The following is a 20198-nucleotide window of genomic DNA, read 5'->3' as shown; positions in this document are numbered from 1 at the left end:
AAAATTAGCTCTAAATTCATAATTCATATAACATATAAAACCCTATCAACGAAGGACAGAATGAATTAAAACTAGCTAACACATATTGTTAAAAGTAGAAAACAAATTGACAAAACGGTGTAAAAGTGGACTGTTGATCGCAAACAATTGAAAGTAGATCACCGTACTATGGATCCATCATGTTTCCATCCAAACTGTGTCTGTCCATTCCAGTGACGTAAATGTGCATTTCACACATGCGGGAACAAACAATTCTTCTCAGAAAAGCGTGGCTAACACATATTATCCCTAATGAAAAGGTGCTTGACGAAAACAAATGTCATTTTTTTAAAAACTGGACACAAAGTTTTGCGTTCACCAAATCTCTGGATCCTAACTTTCCGCTCTAGTCATGACACCAACGATTTTTCGAGGAAGTATGCTGGTGGTGTCCGCTACAGAGAACAACAACAAACAACGTTAGAATTGCTGTTTTGATGGTTCACATTCATTTTCGGAGTACCAAGGTTTAAAGCCTTTCCACTGGAAATAGTTGACGGGTATCCCTATGGATCTGGATCAAGTTGGTATTTACTCACCTCCAACTCGAGGATTATACCCGCGCCTGTCAACATTGGTGGGGTATAATCTCAAGCGCCTGGATGTAGCTGTATCACGTCACAGCAGCAACTGGAAGGAAGACGAGAAGCCGACTCTCTCGTTTGACACTTTCATCGTTTCAAGTTTCTCCACCAAGACTTGCCACGACTGTTGAATTAGAAATGTTGAGCAGACTTACCTTCACGAAAGCCATCGTCTGAGCAGTGCTATCGCAGGCACTTAAATCTCTTCAGTGTTTCTTTTTGCTCTTAGCTAAGAGTTACTCCCAGAACTACACGTTTAAGTGTAACTCTTAGTTAAGAATATTCTTTGAAACATAAGAGTATTCGGCCCCAGGTACGCATGTCTGAAGAGTTCGTCATGACAACCACTGCAAGGTTTGGAGGCTCTCATTATTTCACTACCCCTAATGGAATCTAAGCCTCAACAAATGTGTGTTCACGGATTTGACAGTCAGGGGAACTAACTTTATCTGTCAGACAACGACGGCATCAACCTACTGCACTGCCAACGTTCCACCCTATGGAACGCCTGAGGTATTGAGGTCTCACATGCATACCACACTGGGGAAGAACACAAGCTCGGGGATGGTGTTAACAATCCTACAAGCATAATCAGGGTTATCTACAACTCGTCCAGAAGATAATAGACTTCTGGGGTGATCAAGGGATGCAACTCGGAACGGCAGAACCTTACACGACTGGGTCATTCGAACCTCCTAACAGTTGCTTGAAAACATTGATACACGTGAAGATCCAAGTTAGAATTGGTCTTCAGTAACCTTTGCTTGTCGAAGGAGGCGATTAAAGGGATCAAGTGGTCAGACTCGCTGATTTGGTTGGTACATGTCATCCTATCCCAGTTGCGTAGATCGGTGCTCATGGTGTTGATCACTGGATTGTCTGGTTCAGACTCGATTAATTACAGACCGCCACCATTCAGCTAGAATGTTGAGTGCGGCTTTAGACAACAAACAAACATACATACCAAACGTCAACATTGCAAAACTCTAATGAAGAACTCAAATTTGTTTCAACATTTATGAAAATATGCTTTGTTAAAACATAGAAAATGATACAAATATTTAGTTAGTGTCATTTACATAAATAAATAGTTAAATGTATTAATTTGTAGTTTTAGTAACAGCCGGGCACCCGCCATTTATAGTCACACATCTGCATATGTTCGCTGAATGCTGTTCCGCTAGGGCAAGGGCGGTACATGCCTATTTGGAAGAAACACTCGCAATAGCGCTCACAGTTGAAGGGATCCCGATACAAACCATTGGCACGTCCAAAACACAGCGGATTCCGAAAGAGCAACACTGAAAGATATAAACAAGTACTTTGATATACTTCAGTGTCAACATCTAACACTTCATGTTCAGAGAAACCACAATCGAGGGAGATCACCTTTACCTGACCCAAGGAAACGATCTCATCGCAATGACTGTCGTGGACAAGACTCGTGTCTTCGTTTCGGGATCCATGTTTGTTTAATTACAAAACTAAGCACATCCACTCTAAGGTGAGCTTTAACTCTCCTTATCAGGGGACGATGGGGTAGCCCAGGGGTTAAAGCGTTCACTCGTCACGCCAAAGGCCCGGTTTCGATTCCTCACATGGGTACAATGTGTGAAGCCATTCTGGTGTCCCCGTGCTATAGCTGGAGTATTGCTAAAGGCGGCGTAAAACCATACTCGCTCGATCATTCACCTTATCATGGCGTTCGTAGATGACATTGTCACATTTCAATGTAAGTACTTATGGAACCAAACAGGATCGGCGTTCTCTCATGTTACGTTAAGTTAACTGGAGATAATGTTAGAATGAGGCCGATTAGAAGTATATTTCACCACACCACATGAACACTTGGTTTACCAGATATGTGCTCTTACTTCTTTTGCATAGAAACTATAACTTTCATTATCAGGATTTAAGCAGGATTTAACACATGACAGGAAGGTAAGGCTATATTCTTAGTTTCAAATAAAACATCTATTCTAAAGTAGCTTGGTCACATTTTTAGTCAGTGGGCTCGTCCAGTTAGTAAACAACACTCTCATAGTGAACAACATCTTTGGCAAACACGGATATTGAAGAGTCACGGAAGAAGAGCATGTTAGGCAAAGTCAAAGTTCGGGCTAGAGATCGAGACAGTCCTTGGAAACATTCCCACTAACCCCGCCCCCCAAATATTCTTACAATCGGTTTTTTTGCGTGCAATACATCAAAACATACATAGATTTAATATTTTCAGAAATGAATAAAACAGGACACATAACGTTATTAGCAAAGTTTGTTGAGACGTCATGCCCGGAACGTGAGGTAAAGGTATTCCTGTCAACCCTCAAAATGGAAAGAATTATCAGCTGGTACATGGGTGCCCGTGTACATTCCTTTACGTTGTTAACTTGCAAGTGTCAGTTGGTTACAACTGAGGCAAATCTAACCACTAAGAGCGGAAGTACAATTGGCAAAAGTTCCTTGTTGCGGAGATTCACGCCTTCTTGTTCTATCAATCTTTGAGTGTCAGTAGGCTACTACTGAGGCAGTTCTAACTACGAGAAGCGGTCGTACAATTGGCAAAAGTTCCTTGTTACGGAGATTCATGCCTTCATGCTCTGTCAATTTTTGAGAGATATGCTTTCTCTCGCTCAGCAGTATTTAATATTGCTGTGCTGTTTAACTCCGCAATCACCAATATCCAAACCATGTAACGGCTGTCTGTAAGTAATTAAGCCTGGGCCAGACAATCAAGTGATCAACAACATGACATCGATCTACGCACTTTGGCTACGGTGACATGGGTCAACCAATTCAACTGGCATCAACACCCGATTTTATTAGTCGCTTAACGTGGAAAGTCCTGTTCTTTATTTACTTTGAGCAAAGTGCACGATGAAATGGAACATACCATTTTAATACGTAAGTTTGAAAGCAGAAACAGTAAAATTGAAAACCACTGTAGGCGTTATTCCCCGCAGGCATTAGTACACTTCACCATCGCGATGAGATATGTTTACGCAAATGAGTTAGCCAAGCCAAAGTGTCTCACTGTACAGTTTTTATTCAAATAAGTCGCAACACACAGGATTACTATTGTTTCTTTGAAGCGTATTGTGCGACACACAATATCTCCAAACAGTTTTTTTAAACCAAGTGACGTAGGTGAAGTCAAGCTACTGGCTCTGTCTTGCCATAGTCCTAGGTTTGTTCCTGACATACAATAAGTGAAGTCTCGCCGTGATATTGCTGGAATGTTGCTAAAGGCGGCGCAAAACTATACTCCTTCTCTCACCCAAAAGACGCAGACAAAGCAACACAACATGACACGTGACGCTGGTTTATTCATACAGGGACAGGTGTTAGTGATGACGTCAGCATCCGGGCACTCTGTAAGGGTAGTCGCAGGCTTGGACGCGTGGGTTAAACGCCTCGAATGGGGGGCAGTTCCTCACGAAACCAAGCTGCAAGAAGCACTGGTAATACTTGGAACAACTGTAGGGGTCACTGTAGAGGCCGTTAGCACGACCTTGACAGAAGTCGTCAATGTTTATGGCTGAAGCTGAAGATGAGAGGTTAGTAGGGGTTAGAAGTGTTAGCAGGAGTTAGTAGGTGTTAGTTGCACGACACACGATATTCAATGTCTCAGTAAGATTAGAATGAACACATCATGAATACATGAGCTGAACATCCTTTCAGTCAAATAACGCCGTACATGTACAACCTGTGACAGAAACCAAACCAAGCCAAACAAAATCTTACATATACATGCTAGACAAAGACAGCATCGTTACTACGTGGTACTGTCTGGTTAGATAGTAGACGATGGATGGATCATACACAATTGCTAGACAGAACACCGGTAGATGCAACGTGGATGCTAAACAGAACACCCTGGTTTGCTCGTACCCAACTTGGGTAGCACATTGTGGTTAGGTACTTTACATTTGGTAGATATGAGACAGTGGTCTGTAGAGTGCGCTTTGGCCAAATAGTACACATGGCTAGAGAATATACACTTGCTGTACTGAACACAAAGGGTAGATGACAGTACGGCCAGATAGTATACAGGTGGTAGGCGGAACAAAACAGGGTAGATGACAGTGCGGCTAGTTAGTATACACTTGGTGGACAGAAAACAAAGGGTAGATAACAGTACGGCTAGATAGTATACAGGTGGTGGACAGAACAGAAAGGACAGATAACAGTGTAGCTAGATGTTATACAGTTGGTGGACAGAACACAAAGGATAGACAACAGTGCGGCCAGATAGTATACAGGTGGTAGACAGGACAAAACAGGGTAGATATTACTGCGGCTAGATAGTATATACTTGGTGGACAGAACACAGGTAGATAACAGTGTGGCTAGACAGTATGCAGTTCGTTGACAGAACACAAAATTGCAGATAACAGTCCAGCTACATAGTATACAGTTGGTGGACAGACCACAAAGGGTAGATAACCATGCGGCTAGATAGTATACAGTTGATGAACAGAACACAAAGGATAGATAACCATGCGGCTAGATAGTATACAGTTGGTGGACAAAACACAAAGGGTAGATAACCATGCGGCTAGATAGTATACAGTTGATGAACAGAACACAAAGGGTAGATAACCATGCGGCTAGATAGTATACGGTTGATGAACAGAACACAAAGGATAGATAACCATGAGGCTAGATAGTATACAGTTGATGAACAGAACACAAAGGATAGATAACCATGCGGCTAGATAGTATACAGTTGGTGGACAAAACACAAAGGGTAGATAACCATGCGGCTAGATAGTATACAGTTGGTAGATAAAACACAAAGGGTAGATAACCATGCGGCTAGATAGTATACAGTTGATGAACAGAATACAAAGGGTAGATAACCATGCGGCTAGATAGTATACAGTTGGTGGACAAAACACAAAGGGTAGATAACCATGCGGCTAGATGGTATACAGTTGATGAACAGAACACAAAGGGTAGATAACGGTGAGGCTTGATAGTAGGGATTGGGAGGGTGCGGGGGTGGTGGTATGGTGTGGACAGGAGGTGAATCGGGCCGCAACGTACGAGCCATATGTGAGATACATGAGCAACATAACATACTTTTATATAATATAATGATAAATCCGAATCATTTTTTTTCAGGTAGGTTTCTATTGTACCAAGAGAACCAGGAAAAGGTCGCTGTGTAGTATTGCTACACTGACAATCATTCATTCACTGGCAAAACACAAACGCCTACGATCTCCTTCTCCTGAGGACCAACGTCTAACATCGAGCCATCCATACTTCGATGCATGCGGGTGGTAATACATTAAATCGCTTATGTGGATCGTGCTTAGAATAATATATATCATCTTGAAATATGAGTCAGTATGTGATTTCTCTTCAGATTCAAATGCTACGTGTACAATATAGATACTACTTATGTGCTGAGTTGACATTAATCTACAGTCGATAAATATAGTCGATAACATGTAACGGAAGTGATACTCACGGTTCCAAGTCGTGCGTTTGGGTGTGTACGGCTTCTGTGTAGTAGGCTTCGGTGTGTAAGGCTGCTGTGTGATAGGCTTCGGCGTTACAGGCTTCACAGTTGCCCTCGTTGTGGTGGTAGTCGTTGTGGTGGTAGTTGTAGTTGGTGGAGCTGTAGTGACCTGAGGCCTTTTGCTGATGGGGTGTGTGGTCCACTGTGTGTTGGTGCCGATGTTGCACGGGACATTGGCTGCACGGTCGCAGTATTTGGTCTGAGGGTTGAAGCGCAACCCGACGGCACAGTTAACACGGAAGGACATGCCATTGGCGCAGATGAAGTACTCCTCGCAGCTGTAGGGACTTTGGTAGAAGTCGCTGACGCGGCCATAGCAGGAGAAGTCCTTGCCAGGCTGAATGCGGGGAGGGGCTAGAACCATGGAACAAACCTTAGACTCAAAACATGTCTTCGTTTTCAATGAACCTGTGAAGATGCGGGGTAGAATTCGCCTACCAAGACCAAGTAAGCGGTGAATAACGGGATCGGATCGGTCAGGCTCATGGACTCGGTTGACACATGTCACCGTATACCGTAGTTACCATGATCAACAACCTCAGCATCAAACAGAATCGGGATACAATACGATGTGTCAACCTCGTCAGCGAGCCTGGCCACCCGTTAGTTGCCTCTTACGTAACCATGGATTGCTGAAGATCAATTCTAATCCGGGTCTTCACGGATGAAACTGAAAAAAGCATCACTATCACGTGGATTAAACAAATATCGTAAAAATAAGTATTACTTATAAAGTGTACGAGCGGTTTGTAAACTGAGTTTCGATGACTGGCTTTAAACAGAGACACTGTACCATAAAGACATAGTGTCTCTGTTTTAAACTTGGTCATATAACTTACTGTTAACGGGTCCATTGGTGACTACATTGTGGTTCGTCACGACGACCGGAGGTGGAGTGTAGGCTTTCGTGGGGGTAGTCAAAGGACGCTGGGTGGTGACAGAACCATGGTTAATATCCTGGTGTCTGGGGGATGGTAGATGTAGCGCCATTAAACATAGCTAACGGAGGTGAGTCCAGACAGTTTACTTCACTGATATTACTTCTGGTTTGTTTGTTAATGCGGCACTCTCCGATATTCCAGCTATACCACTTCAGACCAGTAATCAACAGCATAAATATAGTTCCACACTGCTAGGATAGTATGACATGTGCCAACCAAGTCAGTTGGTCTGTCCATCTGATCCTGTTAGTTGTCTCTTACGACAAGCAGGAGTTGCTGAAGCCCTATTTTGACCCGGATACTGCCGGTAATGATGCATATAGAGGAATTTAAAAGGGTTGAACAGTTAATGTTTCATGATTGGTTGAAATGAAACAGAACTTGAATGCGTTGGTTTCATCTTTTGAATAATCCTGGATTATATCTGCACTGTTTCTGTTTTTATATTCAGAACAGAGTGTTTCATTTAAGCATTTATGCATTTCTGTGGAAGCAGAAAATATATGTTTTATTTGTTTAAGTTACTTTCCAGAGGAATCATACAATCAGCGACATATAGAAACATCTTAACAATAACTCTTTAGATTCTTCTTCAAAACAAATCTAAAGTCTTACGGTCCTGGTCCTACACAATTAGTTCTGTCCGGGCTGGCGAGTTCATCAACGATGGCGTGAAGTAGGGGATAGGGGCCTTGGCCACAGTCAGACCCTGAGAAGTCATCTAAGTCCAGGGCCCACACCATCACACCTCCAAAACCATTCGTCTTGATGTAGCACACCTGTAGTAAGAACATAAAAGTAAGTATAGGACGTAAGTGGGAAAGAAGAACCAGTCTTGTCTGTCCTCGGGAACAAATTCCTTCTTGGTGCAAAGGAAAGATAACTGTGTACATTATAACACAGAATGTGAATGAAATGATGAAATGATCAGGGTTTTGACTGATGACACAGGGTAGTATTCCTGCTAATTAACAGCAACAGGAGCTTCAACTAGGAGATAACAGTACATAAGACTGGTTCAACTGGAAGATAACAGTGTGTAAAATGAGTTCAGCCGGAAAATAACAGTAACAGTAAGATAGGTTCAGTAAATAACAGTAAGTAAAACCGGTTCAGCTTGAAGATAACAGTAAGTAAGACCTGTTCAGCTAGAATGTAACAACAGGCATGTCTGATTCAATAGGTAAGTAATCAGCAGTAAGTCAAACCGGGACCTGTTCAACTAGAAGACTTAGTAAGAGCGGTTCAACTGGACTGTAGCAGTAAGTCAAACCGGGACTTGTTCAACTAGAAGACTTAGTAAGAGCGGTTCAACTGGACTGTAGCAGTAAGTCAAACCGGGACCTGTTCAACTAGAAGACTTAGTAAGAGCGGTTCAACTGGACTGTAGCAGTAAGTCAAACCGGGACCTGTTCAACTAGAAGACTTAGTAAGAGCGGTTCAACTGGACTGTAGCAGTAAGTTGTTCAGCTGGAAATATTGTTGGAGACTATTTTCCTCATGCTAAATGTTACCAAGTTCTAATCACGTGCAAACGGTTCGTGATGGTCCCGGGGTAGAATAGGCCTTCACCAACCCATGTTTGCCATAAGAGGCGACTCAGCATGTCAAATAAGAGGCTACTAACGGGATCGGGTTGTCAGGCTGGCTGACTTGGTTGACACATGTCATCGGTTCCCAGTTGCGCAGATCTATGCTCATGTTGTTGATCACTGGATTGTCTGGTCCAGACTCGATTATTTACAGACCGCCGCCATATAGCTGGAATATTACTGAGTGCGGCGTAAAACTAAACGCACTCACTCACTCGTGATGGGTGCCACTAGTGGAGCAGGATACTTTCACCTTGTAACGAACACCTGCCATCATCAGTATTCGACAGTAATGCCTGAATACCTTGTTTGTGATCAGTTTGGATTTCTGCAGCTGACCTTTGTCGTCATATCTGTTACAGGAATGAACTTTCGAACATACATGGAAGTGTTACATTACTCACCCTCTTCATCCTGCTCCCAACACGTGTTCAGCATCTGACGAAGACTCGCTCTGACGTCATTACCCACCCTGCACCAAACAAATACTTACTCTCTGATGGAGACTCAGTCTGTCGTCATGGCCCACCCACTTCACCCTGTACTCAACATGTACTTACCTTCTCGCGGAGACTCAGTTTGTCGTCATAGCCCACCCACTGGTCACCCCGGGTAATATAGCGGACGCGCTGTTCAGGGATATCTACAATTGTGCCACCATTTTGCTCCATTTCACAGATCTGAAACCAGAACAATTTACACCTCGTTCTTATCACACAAGCACCTTAAATATATTCATTCAATAAAAACATCATGACCCAAGAGCCTGAGGCACAGGTATAGAAATACACTGACGTTCAAAAGAAACTTTACCATATTCAAAATGACATTGGAAATATCATCTACAACAAATTATATCAGTGTAAAACATATTGTCCAAGCACAACACATGATCTGTGCAAAAGGTGGCACACGTCCATCACACGTGTGCTGATAGAGAGAAAAAATCATGTGCCCTGACACTACACCAACAATCAGGGTGTATTAAGGATAAAGACGGTACATGATGACGATGATACTGATGACAAACTGCCACGACTGATGCCCGCGCAGCGAATGGGATCCAGCGTCACTCATACCTACTCTTGGCTGGTCTTATGTTGCTGTAATCAATATGAGGCAAAGTTACAGTCACCCACGACAATAACAGACTAACCCATCTACGCCCAATGAAGAGTGGTGTATTTTGGCTTTACGCGCCTTAGTGCGGCACACTATTTATGTGACATAGCATTGAGTGACGATTTGGTTGAGATTTTATGTCCTCTTCTCTTACCTCCTGATATGAAAGGAAACCTTTCTCGCGTGTGTACGGGCCTGCTGCGCCCGGACCACTGGTAGGTGCACCCAAGGTGTTGTCGGCAGTTGACAGGGTGAACGTGCGACCATACAGCGCCAAGCCTATATTTAGTTTCTCTCTGGGTGCTCCCAACTTCACCCAGTATTCAGCTGCCCAGTGCTGAAACAAAATTAAACATTATTCACAAAATCCAAAGTGTATCATTTGCTATGTAATCGTCAATTTTACATGTAGGTGGGGGTAGTTCTATGCATGTGCAACTTCTTTGTTACAATACATACGGCATTTCGATGTTAATGCGGACACCGTTATCAAGCAGGTGAGGTAGAATACTGTCGGATTTATATATATGAGTAAAATTATGTTTACACAGTTGATATACAAACTGATATTCTTGTTTACACAACAGACAAAGTTCATTTAGTGGACTAGGTTGACGTGATGGTTGTTTACGCAATAGGGATAATGTTTACTCTTTGCAAACTTAACAAGGGAGAGATTGGAGAGGAAGCCTGTTATCGATGCTTCATCTCTAACGACAAGGCTGTTAAAAACATCAAATCCAGATCATCCAGGTGTATCAGAGCGCATCGTTCTACCAGGTATCTTAATGTGATGCAGTAAAGGGTTAGAGTGCACCCATCTACCAGGTGTATAACTGTTATGCTGTACAGGGTCAGAGTGCACCTATCTGCCACGTGTACAACAATGAGACAATACGAGATAAATGTGCATCGATCTACCAGGTGTATAAGTGTGATGCAGTACAGAAGTACAGTGCATCCATGCACCTACTATATGACTGTGATGCAATCCAGAGTTTCAGTGCAACCACCTGTTAGGTGTATAACTGAGATAGCATAAAGAGTTAGCGTGAAGCCATCATCTGGTTGTATGTGACAGCTTAAGCTTAGGACAAGGTATACCTGCGATGCAGAACAGGGGGACAGAGGGTAAGTGTTTGTGTTTACGTTTAGCCATATATTCAACACGGGGGTACATGACTCTTAAGGCCACCCACTCACTAGGTTAAGGTACTTGTCCTCGGGACTCTCGTCAACTCGTGAGTACAGGGGACTGTTGTGACCAGTGTGGTCCTCCCAACTGCCGTGTAGGTCATAGGTCATCACACTGATGAAGTCCAAGATCCTATGCGGCATCAAAACACAACCAGAATATAGAGTTGGAATTACAGCTTCATCACTTGGAACGTCATGCAGCATTCAGAGTTAGTGACAACTCTTTGGAAACTAACAATTTAAGGTTCTAGGATGGATGGGTAGAATGCGTTTTTCATAATACAACTTTTTGTAACAAATTTGTTCCTCCAATCATAACATCCTCACAACCATATGACTTGTACCACTTACTGTGAAATTTCCGGGATGTCGTATGCAGTGTCAATGTTGGGTTTTCCTGCTGCCACGGCCGCCGTCAGCATCAGTCGGGGTCTACCGGATTGCTGCGCTTCCACCACAAAGGCATCGTACACTGCCTGAAAACAAGTATCTCATGGTCTATTTCAAACTAAAGTTCACCGAAATGGCAAATAGCACTGCGTTAAAAGCCGTGAATGAACAAATACAAGTGGACTGTTTCTTGACCGGCACCAAGTTTGTAAAATGGACATAAGACCCACAAGGTCAAGAGTTAAGCCCCCGATCTGACACGAGAGATCTATTCTAACCCCGTTCATGTGGTACCTTTAGCATCTCAGTATAGTGGTGTCTGTCTTCGGGTGGACTGCCTCTGTTTGCCGGATACTCCCAGTCCACGTCCACTCCATCGAAGTTGTTTTCTCGGATGAATTTGACGACGGAGTCCGCAAACTCCTTCCTTCCTTGTGGAGTATGAGACATCTGATGGAATGGCCCGGATCCAAGATTCCATCCTCCGACAGCAAGCAAGGTCTTCATGGCGGGGTTGACGTTCTTCATATCCATGAAGCGTTCGAACCTGCATAATAGGTAATAGGCATTTGGAAGCATAACTGTGGTGAGCGAACAAATAAGGGAGTAGGGGTAGGAGATAGGGAGGGGAACAGAGTGATTGAATAAGGGGGAGAGGAACGAAGCAAGGCTGGTGCCCATGCTGCTTTGTTCGGTATTCCGGTTCTGTTCCTATATGTGTAAGAAGCATGTGCTTGGAAGAAGTAAGGTCCCGACTTCGGAGTAACACTCACATTCCTTTGCTCCACTGTGTTGAGAGATCATTCCATTCAAAAGCTTTGATCCTGTTGCCTAGCAACGTAGCAAAGGCGTACACGTAGTGTGTGCACAAGTTAGGGTCTACATTCTCTGGCGTGAACTTCCCCTTGTCGGGACGGTACTGTGACCAGTTGGTGTAGTAACACACTCTCCTTGGCTCGGCACCTGTAACATGAAGGATGACATGTATGACAGATGGTGTAGTAACACAATCTCATGGGCTCTGCACCTGTAACATGAAGGATGACATGTATGACAGTTGGTGTAGTAGCACACTCTCCTGGGCTCTGCACCTGTAACATGAAGGATGACAACATGATGTATGACAGTTGGTGTAGTAGCACACTCTCCTGGGCACTGAACCTGTAACATTGAAGGATGACATGTATGACAGTGTAGTAACACACTCTCTTGGGTACTGAACCTGTAACGTGGAGGATGACATGTATGATAGTTGGTGTAGTAACACACTCTCTTGGGCTCTGAACCCGTAACATGAAGGAATACAAATGTCATAAAATTACACAACGTGTAGTACTGATTTCGCAGGTGAAATCATCATTTCGAAACAACAACGAACAGTGTACCAAAGATTAGTGTCTCTGAAAACACCTGGTCCGTGTCATTATTGAATGGATATGCAAGTGTTTCACAAAACAAACTTATCTCACCTTGGACACCATGTACAGACAGGTAGATTACTCCCACCAGGGGGAGCAGCAATAGGGATGCTCGTGGGATCATCTGGAAGAGAAACGGAGATTAAGGTAACATCTTGAAATGGACTCTAGACGTCTCGGGAATATCATTACTCCTTCATCATTCACGTTGCGGGAAATATCATTACTCTTTCATCATTCACGTTGCGGGAAATATCATTACTCTTTCATCATTCACGTTGCGGGAAATAGCATTACTCCTTCATCATTCACGTTGCGGGAAATATCATTACTCCTTCATCATTCACGTTTCTTTCCAGTTTGGCAGCAGTGCCAAATTTTCTACAGTATGTACAAAACTATCATATATATATATACACATGGAAAGAAGTATCGCAACACCCCATAATGTACATAGTAACTAGTTACTATTAGCCATAACTAAGGACAGTATCCAAATCTCTATTTAACTCATTATCAGGGATAAGTTCCAATGCAAGGAACAGCTAAAGAGCAAATCTAAACGCAAAACATAATGGAAAACTATATGTATTTTCATAGAGGGAAACATGGCAAAAGAGAACGATCATTTTCCAGATTCTGTCTTGGATTTTAGTGATGTACCGTTGCCCCGTTGCTTGCTTGTCACAAGGTCACGGTGACAGGCATGTGAGAGGCACCCCCACACCATAAATGAACTTCCACAAACGGATATTCCGTTGTTTATATGCAGTGTTTCTGCTGCGCTAAAATCGAACAAAAGAAATCGAATTTCGTCCGAACAGTGGACCAAAATGACAACGCAAAAAAGTGACACCAGTCTTGTGGTGCTGCTTTGTGCTCAACGGAAAGGAAAAAGGGTGTCTGACTGGTCACCTTCGTTACTTGCTCCCTCTTTACCCAATGACAAACGAGGATGTGGAAAGCCCTTTCAAACACACCATTGGAATGAACGGATGAAGTCTTGTGGTTTTGAAAAGGTCTCTATTCTCAGAAGGTCGACTTGAACGTTGACGTCCTTTAATGTATTCTGGCCAATCAGCTGAGAGATTATGGATGGTAACCAGCAGGAGATCACGTGTCTAAAGAACGTGTGCAGTAGTCTCAGATATTCACACTTTGTCAAGACAGACATAAAACTGATCTATTTCTCTAAAGCGCTTGTACAACAATCATGCGCACGCAACATTTGGCCATACATATATATGATCACTATTCTAAAACACCCGTGCAACAATGTTTATCTGGTAACTTTATCCTTTGTTGAGCCAGATATACAAGTAGTCACATGTCTAAGTCACGTGTACAATAAACCCGCTTATTTACCCTTTGTTAAGCAAGACAAAAAAGTGGCCATGCATCTGAAACAGGTGCATACCATATCATGTCTAAATATGTTTGTATCCATAACAGAGAATCCAGGTCCGGTGTCCGGTTATTGTATTACGTATGCAGTCAACAATATTAAAAACATAGTACTCAAAAAGTCAAGTACTTATTTCCTTTTAACATGCTTAATCTTTCCTGCTAATCGTGGAGGCATATGGCGTAGCAAAATTGTTAACCAACATTGGATTTGATAGGAAAGTAATGAATTCGTATACCTTTCAAAAACTGGGTGTATTTCACTCTTGTCATAAAAGGTATTTGCCTAAGATTTAAGGTATCATTTTAATATTTGAATTAATTTAACTGTCACGAAACTTCACTCCTCGACTTGACGGGAATGTTATACATAAATATTAGTTCAGCACGCTGGCTACAGCGTGAAATTTAATAATTGGTATCTACCGAAAGTTACCAGTTACCAGGTACGTGCAAGTGGAGTCACATCACATAACCTTGCGCCATCTATTGGCGAAACGGTAAAGGGTGACAACGGGAATATTGCCATTGGCTTATTTTATAGTTGCAGTTCCTAAGCCCGAGGGGGGTTAAAGGCTCTGTACCCTATTGATGGAATGACTTTTCGTAAAGAATCTCTCTCTCTCTCTCTCTCTCTCTCTCTCTCTCTCTCTCTCTCTCTCTCTCTCTCTCTCTCTCCTACTCCCCTATTACCCCCTCTCCCCATCCTCTCCCTCCTCCTCCATCTCTCTCTCTACTCCTCTCTTACTACCTTTTTCTCTCCCCATCTTTCCCCTCCTCTCTCTCTGTCTCATTCTCAGATAAATACAAACACCGCGCATGTTTACGCTACAAACAGGTCCGACAACAGTTTTATTACATTTAAACCGTCTCCGTCGCAGAGCGAACGCCATCCTTTCAATCACGCGGTTCAAGGCTACGTTCAGTCTACTGCAGTGATGTTACTAAACCAAACATTAACCCCGTTGATACTTTATACAAGAAATCAGCCTCTTGAAATTAATTCCCCTTCTTACCATAAAATAATAATTACTCTATCCTTGTGAAAGCCGGATGCAAGAAAACGTAGATTATATGCCTGAAGATCGCACACAAGCCATCGTGTCAGCTGCATTATGAAGTCTGGTTTATATTTAGGAGGCATAAAGTAGATAATATAGCTTTTCGTCGCCTCTGCTTGTCACCGCTCTCCTAAAGTGTGTCAGTAAAAGGAATCTACATTGCAAATACGAAGTCATATGTAGCCGTTATCTCGATATCGTTTAATCACAAGATTCCGTTTTTCTCGAAATACGGATAATTCCATACATGGTCGAGTCATTGAATGGGTTTTGTAGAAACATATTCCAGTTATACCACGACGCTACTGTTAAGTATGGGAAGAAAACGTTTACAACTTCGGACAAAACCAACATGCAGAAGTGTGGTGCTGACAAACTAAATAACACAATCTAGGATTTAAACTCACACACTACAAGAAAGGTGAACTAAGGGCCACAACTCTGCAGTTGTGACACATTTGACAAATATTCAACCCTCTTTCCCAGATATATAGTGCTGTGAATATGTGTCCCACTCCATTCAGCTGTGAATGGGTACCTCGTAGGACGGGAATGCCGCAATAACTTGATGCTCAAGTGGCTGCAAGAGTTGTATGATCCCCCGGGAGATGAGAGTGATATTACGATGTGCCGTTGGGATTGACATGTAAAGGTCGAAGCAAATAAAACAGCGCCCGCAGCATAAATATATGTGTGTTGTGGAAAACTTAACAAACGGAAACCTGTTCTAAGTTTTGACATGTAGTGAAACGTTAGGTAGTGAAATACGACAGTAACTACCATCCCGTGATAGGCGATGTCACGAAAGGAGAATTCGAACGTTACCTTGTCTAACCATTGTGACACCTGTTACAGCGCCATGGGCGTCGATTCCACATATTAGCACACATGTATGATGTATTTAGGTATCCTTACCTGTTGCCTTGCTGCCATAACCACATACTATGCCGGTCACAGTAAAACACAAGGGCAGAATGCATCACCCGGTGCAATCCCTCGCTCGTGTCACCAGACATACGGAATATGTATTCTCTCGCCTTGGTATTCATGTTATGCATACAACCTAATCATATTAAAAACATTTACAGGTTATATGACATTACATACATACTGTGACTAGGTAGATGTAACAAGGCTATCCCATCAGTGATACAAAATTGCATTATTGATAATATTTGATACATTGATAAATGATAAGAACAAATGACAAAATAAAATTATTTCAAGCGCTTGATTCAGTAGTTTTGCATAATAAGTGATATGCGTGTCACATGAGTGATAAAGTGAGGAATTGGCGTACCCTTTGACCGTCGGGTCTCTGCACGCAACCAGCTTAGTAAAACCCCTTCGGCATAGTTATATTTTTATTGCATTCAAATGACCCGCTTTCTAAAGGAAGTGACACACGCATACCAGTCAGACAAATGTGTAAGACTGATGGCGCTCTTGCTATCCGAAACAGCTAGTGCCTACGCCTTTATGAACAGGGAAGTCCTTTACGCATGTACTATGCATCGTCCCTACATGTTTACTTGATTTTGACAGAGGACATTGCGTGAAGCCAAGAGACACTTAACCCAAATACGTCATAATGGAAATCCCTTTTTCTTCACACAATAGTACGACGATAATTTAGAGTACGCGTGCGTGCTAGTCCACGAGTGCGCTAGTCCATCACTATTCCGGTATTATTTATAGCGGGCACTAAACAGTATGTCTCGAACAGATGCCTGAAGAACGATCTTCGCTATTACGTACAGCAAACTAAACTAACGTTCAAAAGAAAGTATACATTTGAAACCAACAAATGTTACTAAAACCGTTATCAAAATGTTCCTGAACTGAAAGTAGTCGCCCAAAAACTTAATGTTAAAAACTGTAACTAAACTGATATATGAAAGAAAGTACACAACTGGTATTCGGGGATCATTTAAAAAAATAAACAATGTAAGCACTTTAAAAATTATTTTCATAACACGTATACCACAATGTTTGTCATTTGTAAATCCCAGTCAAAGCAATTTGTGAAGTATCTACGCTGTAATTAGGTGATTAATTCCAAAGCACATGTTGCATACTTTTGAACGCAAACATGTTGTTTTTTTTTCTGTTGTTTTTTTTTTAAAATATATTTTTATTTTTTTTTCACTTATTTGTAAACAGTACATGTAGTCAAAATATAACGTTGGTAGGTACAACTGTGCTGAAATACTACTGTGCTGATATACAAAAACAGTCAATGATGTTTCTAATGAAAAATGAAAAAAGTCAATTTGAGTTATCCGTACTAAATACATGACCATCGGTTAACAATTTTTCTTTGCTTCATGTGTAGCCACCATCCATTAATGGCGTAGGCTGTCCCTTGCCGAGCTGTGTATGTACATGGTCCGGCAACGCTTATGTGTACTCTTTCTATTTTATAGTGACTCGATAACATGTCTCTATAACACACTGCAAATGGCAAAGTGCGTATATTACAGAATTTAATCCTAATGTATTGAGTGGCCCGACTATCGGACTTGATTGTACAAGCTATTGTATCTCAGCAACGTACTTTAACTGTCATTATGCCAATCACTCGATTGACTGGTCCGGAATCGATTATTTAACAACCTTCTGTCACATGACTGGAACATCGTTAGGTTGAACAACAAACACACAACGTTTTAAGAAACAGAACAAAAGAAGTATATGAGACAATAAAGAATTCTCAAAGGAGTAAGGCTGTAAAAAAACAATCCAAAGTTTGGAGGTTTTAGGAAATCCACCAAAATAATGTCGGGAAATAGGTACTTTTACGCATTGTACCCATGTAAGGGGCAAGAACACGGACCTTCGTCGTGTTGAGCAGACGCTTTAACCATTGAGCTTGCCTTTCACATGTGTAAAATTTTGCGTGTTCGTTTCGCTGTACGTGCTTGTATGTCTAAACAGCACTGTCTAACTGGCTAAACTGATAAGGATAAGGATGAGTTTGGTGGATATGATTTTGTGTGTCCACTGAACACATGGCAATCTCACGCCCACACAGACTCTGTAAATGACCCCTGACGAATATGCTTTTATTCACACAAGTCAGCTATAAAACTTAATAAATGAACTGAGCAAAACTCGAGTGTCACCATGGTTACTTATAACAAGGAACAAATAAAAACCGCAATGCAAAAAGAGAAACGTCCTGATTCAGTGAAACAAACAGTAGCGTAAACAAATATGGTTAGACACTGTTCTACTTACAGCTGACGTTCTTGCACTCTTATCGGCCTGAAAGTGATCCTGAATACTTGAAACTGTAGCAAGGTGACCGTTGACCAATGCCCAGCTTGGAGCTCGGGTTGAGACAGCGACTTGGCGAAAACCTATCTTTCTATGACGACCATGGACAATATGCGTTTTAGGTGTGCAGTCTGTCAGCGTTCAAAAAGGGCCGCTTAGACTTTCTGGTTGCGTAATGCAATGCTTTCCAACGTCTTATCTCTGAAGGCTGTGGTCATAGATTATCTCCCGCAGATAGGAACCTGTGGTGCGGGCTCGTCAGTTATTGTAATGAGATTGAAGACGAATAATCGGAATGTAAATTAATCGTGTGCTACCGGCTGCTACGAATGAAAATGGCATTTTAGGATTGTATGAATACATGAAATGTAAGATATGTAAAGCAGGTTAGCCAATACGTTGGAATAATGATATTGTATCTTCTTCTTGGGTTTCTTGCCATTTGAAACAGTCCTCGGTGAAAATGAGTGGCTTCAATCAAACGTCGCTCGAGTAGTCAAGATTATGCTAGCAGGCGTTCGAGAACAGGCGGGTTAATAATCCTGGCCTACCATGGCCAGTGATACCTTCCAACTGATATCATATCACGGATATTCACTGAATTGACTCTGTTCATGTAACATCACTGCGAGCGATGAAATTGAAATTTGTTTTATGTTAACACCTTTGATGTCCTTTTTTAATCAACAGTTTTTTCTCGACAGACCTGACACATTTTCAAGTTTAACGCTTTAATATTCTTGGCAATAGAGCAGTCGTTCACCCAACTCGGTTAACTATCGTGTCTACTTATTAGGATGTTGTTTTCGTGTGAGTGAGTGCCGAACCACAGACAGGGACCAACAAGTTCCGTATTTTAAAGTCTTTTGGCTTGACGCAGCCGGGAATCGAACCCGCGACCTTCCACTCTCCAGCGAATGACATCACGAGCATCGATCTCCCCACCTGGGATCGATTTGCTGCGTCAACCAAGCCAGCAAGTTATCATCCCGATCACGAAGAACATGGGCTGCTTACGACCGATGCATCGAGCGCAGGTGAAGTTGAGCAAGGTTGGTCCCGGAGAGTCCTTTGATTTCTGCCCGTTCGACTGCGTGACTCTTGAGAGTTTCTAAGACTTCTGTCCTGCCCCACAACGAAACACCTATGGAGTCACACCCTAGGAAAGTGAGTTTATTAAAATTGTCTCAGTTCAGAGAGCAGAAAGTTGGTGCACGGTGGTAGAAGTCATATGACCCAAACGTCAAGCACCTCACGGGCAGCTTGGGTTAGCCGGGGCAATTATGCCCAGCAAGCTTTACAGCATGTCCGAGTTCAGCGCTATGTAAGTGGCCAGTCAGTATCTTCGCGGCTTCCTTGTTTGCCGACTGCTAAAAACACATGCATTAGTATAGCTTATCGTATCCCCGTCGTCATTAGCACCAACAAACAACACATATTTTCATCTATAAATAATTCGTTGTGACATGCACCCATATTATGTATTTTATAAGTCTATATCACTTGCTGTTCAAGTTTCCCCTTCAGACTAAAAACTAGCAGATTACCGTACATCTGGGTTACTAACAGTAAATCATTTCCCAAGGCTCGTGTCATGTCCCTTGTCATTAGGAACACTATCACAAAGCGGTGTCATTTTAA

General features: G+C 42.3%; 1 protein-coding gene across 7 annotated transcripts; it reads right to left on the bottom strand.

Annotated features, from left to right (window-relative positions):
* Nucleotides 1-1626: 1626 nt before the first annotated feature.
* On the bottom strand, nucleotides 1627-18894 carry LOC137284535 (chitinase-3-like protein 1). 7 transcript variants are annotated; one of them, XM_067816376.1, is made up of 12 exons: nucleotides 18519-18754; nucleotides 12865-12937; nucleotides 12169-12358; nucleotides 11690-11942; nucleotides 11357-11481; nucleotides 11012-11135; nucleotides 9963-10145; nucleotides 9247-9366; nucleotides 7710-7873; nucleotides 6993-7117; nucleotides 6103-6507; nucleotides 1627-1924 (listed from the first exon to the last, which is right to left on the bottom strand). In XM_067816376.1, the coding sequence occupies exons 2-12, from the start codon at nucleotides 12935-12937 to the stop codon at nucleotides 1737-1739; spliced, it is 1950 nt and encodes a 649-aa protein (XP_067672477.1). In that variant the 5' UTR covers nucleotides 18519-18754; the 3' UTR covers nucleotides 1627-1736. The 7 variants fall into 7 exon arrangements, with proteins under 7 accessions (XP_067672477.1, XP_067672471.1, XP_067672472.1 ...); XM_067816370.1 differs by lacking the exon at nucleotides 18519-18754 and adding an exon at nucleotides 16194-16278; XM_067816371.1 differs by lacking the exon at nucleotides 1627-1924 and adding an exon at nucleotides 3930-4167 and having other exon boundaries at nucleotides 18519-18894.
* Nucleotides 18895-20198: the final 1304 nt, after the last annotated feature.

Source organism: Haliotis asinina, chromosome 5 (assembly GCF_037392515.1).
Source record: "Haliotis asinina isolate JCU_RB_2024 chromosome 5, JCU_Hal_asi_v2, whole genome shotgun sequence".
Lineage (NCBI taxonomy): Eukaryota > Metazoa > Mollusca > Gastropoda > Lepetellida > Haliotidae > Haliotis > Haliotis asinina.
This window is presented reverse-complemented; position numbering and strand designations above follow the sequence as displayed.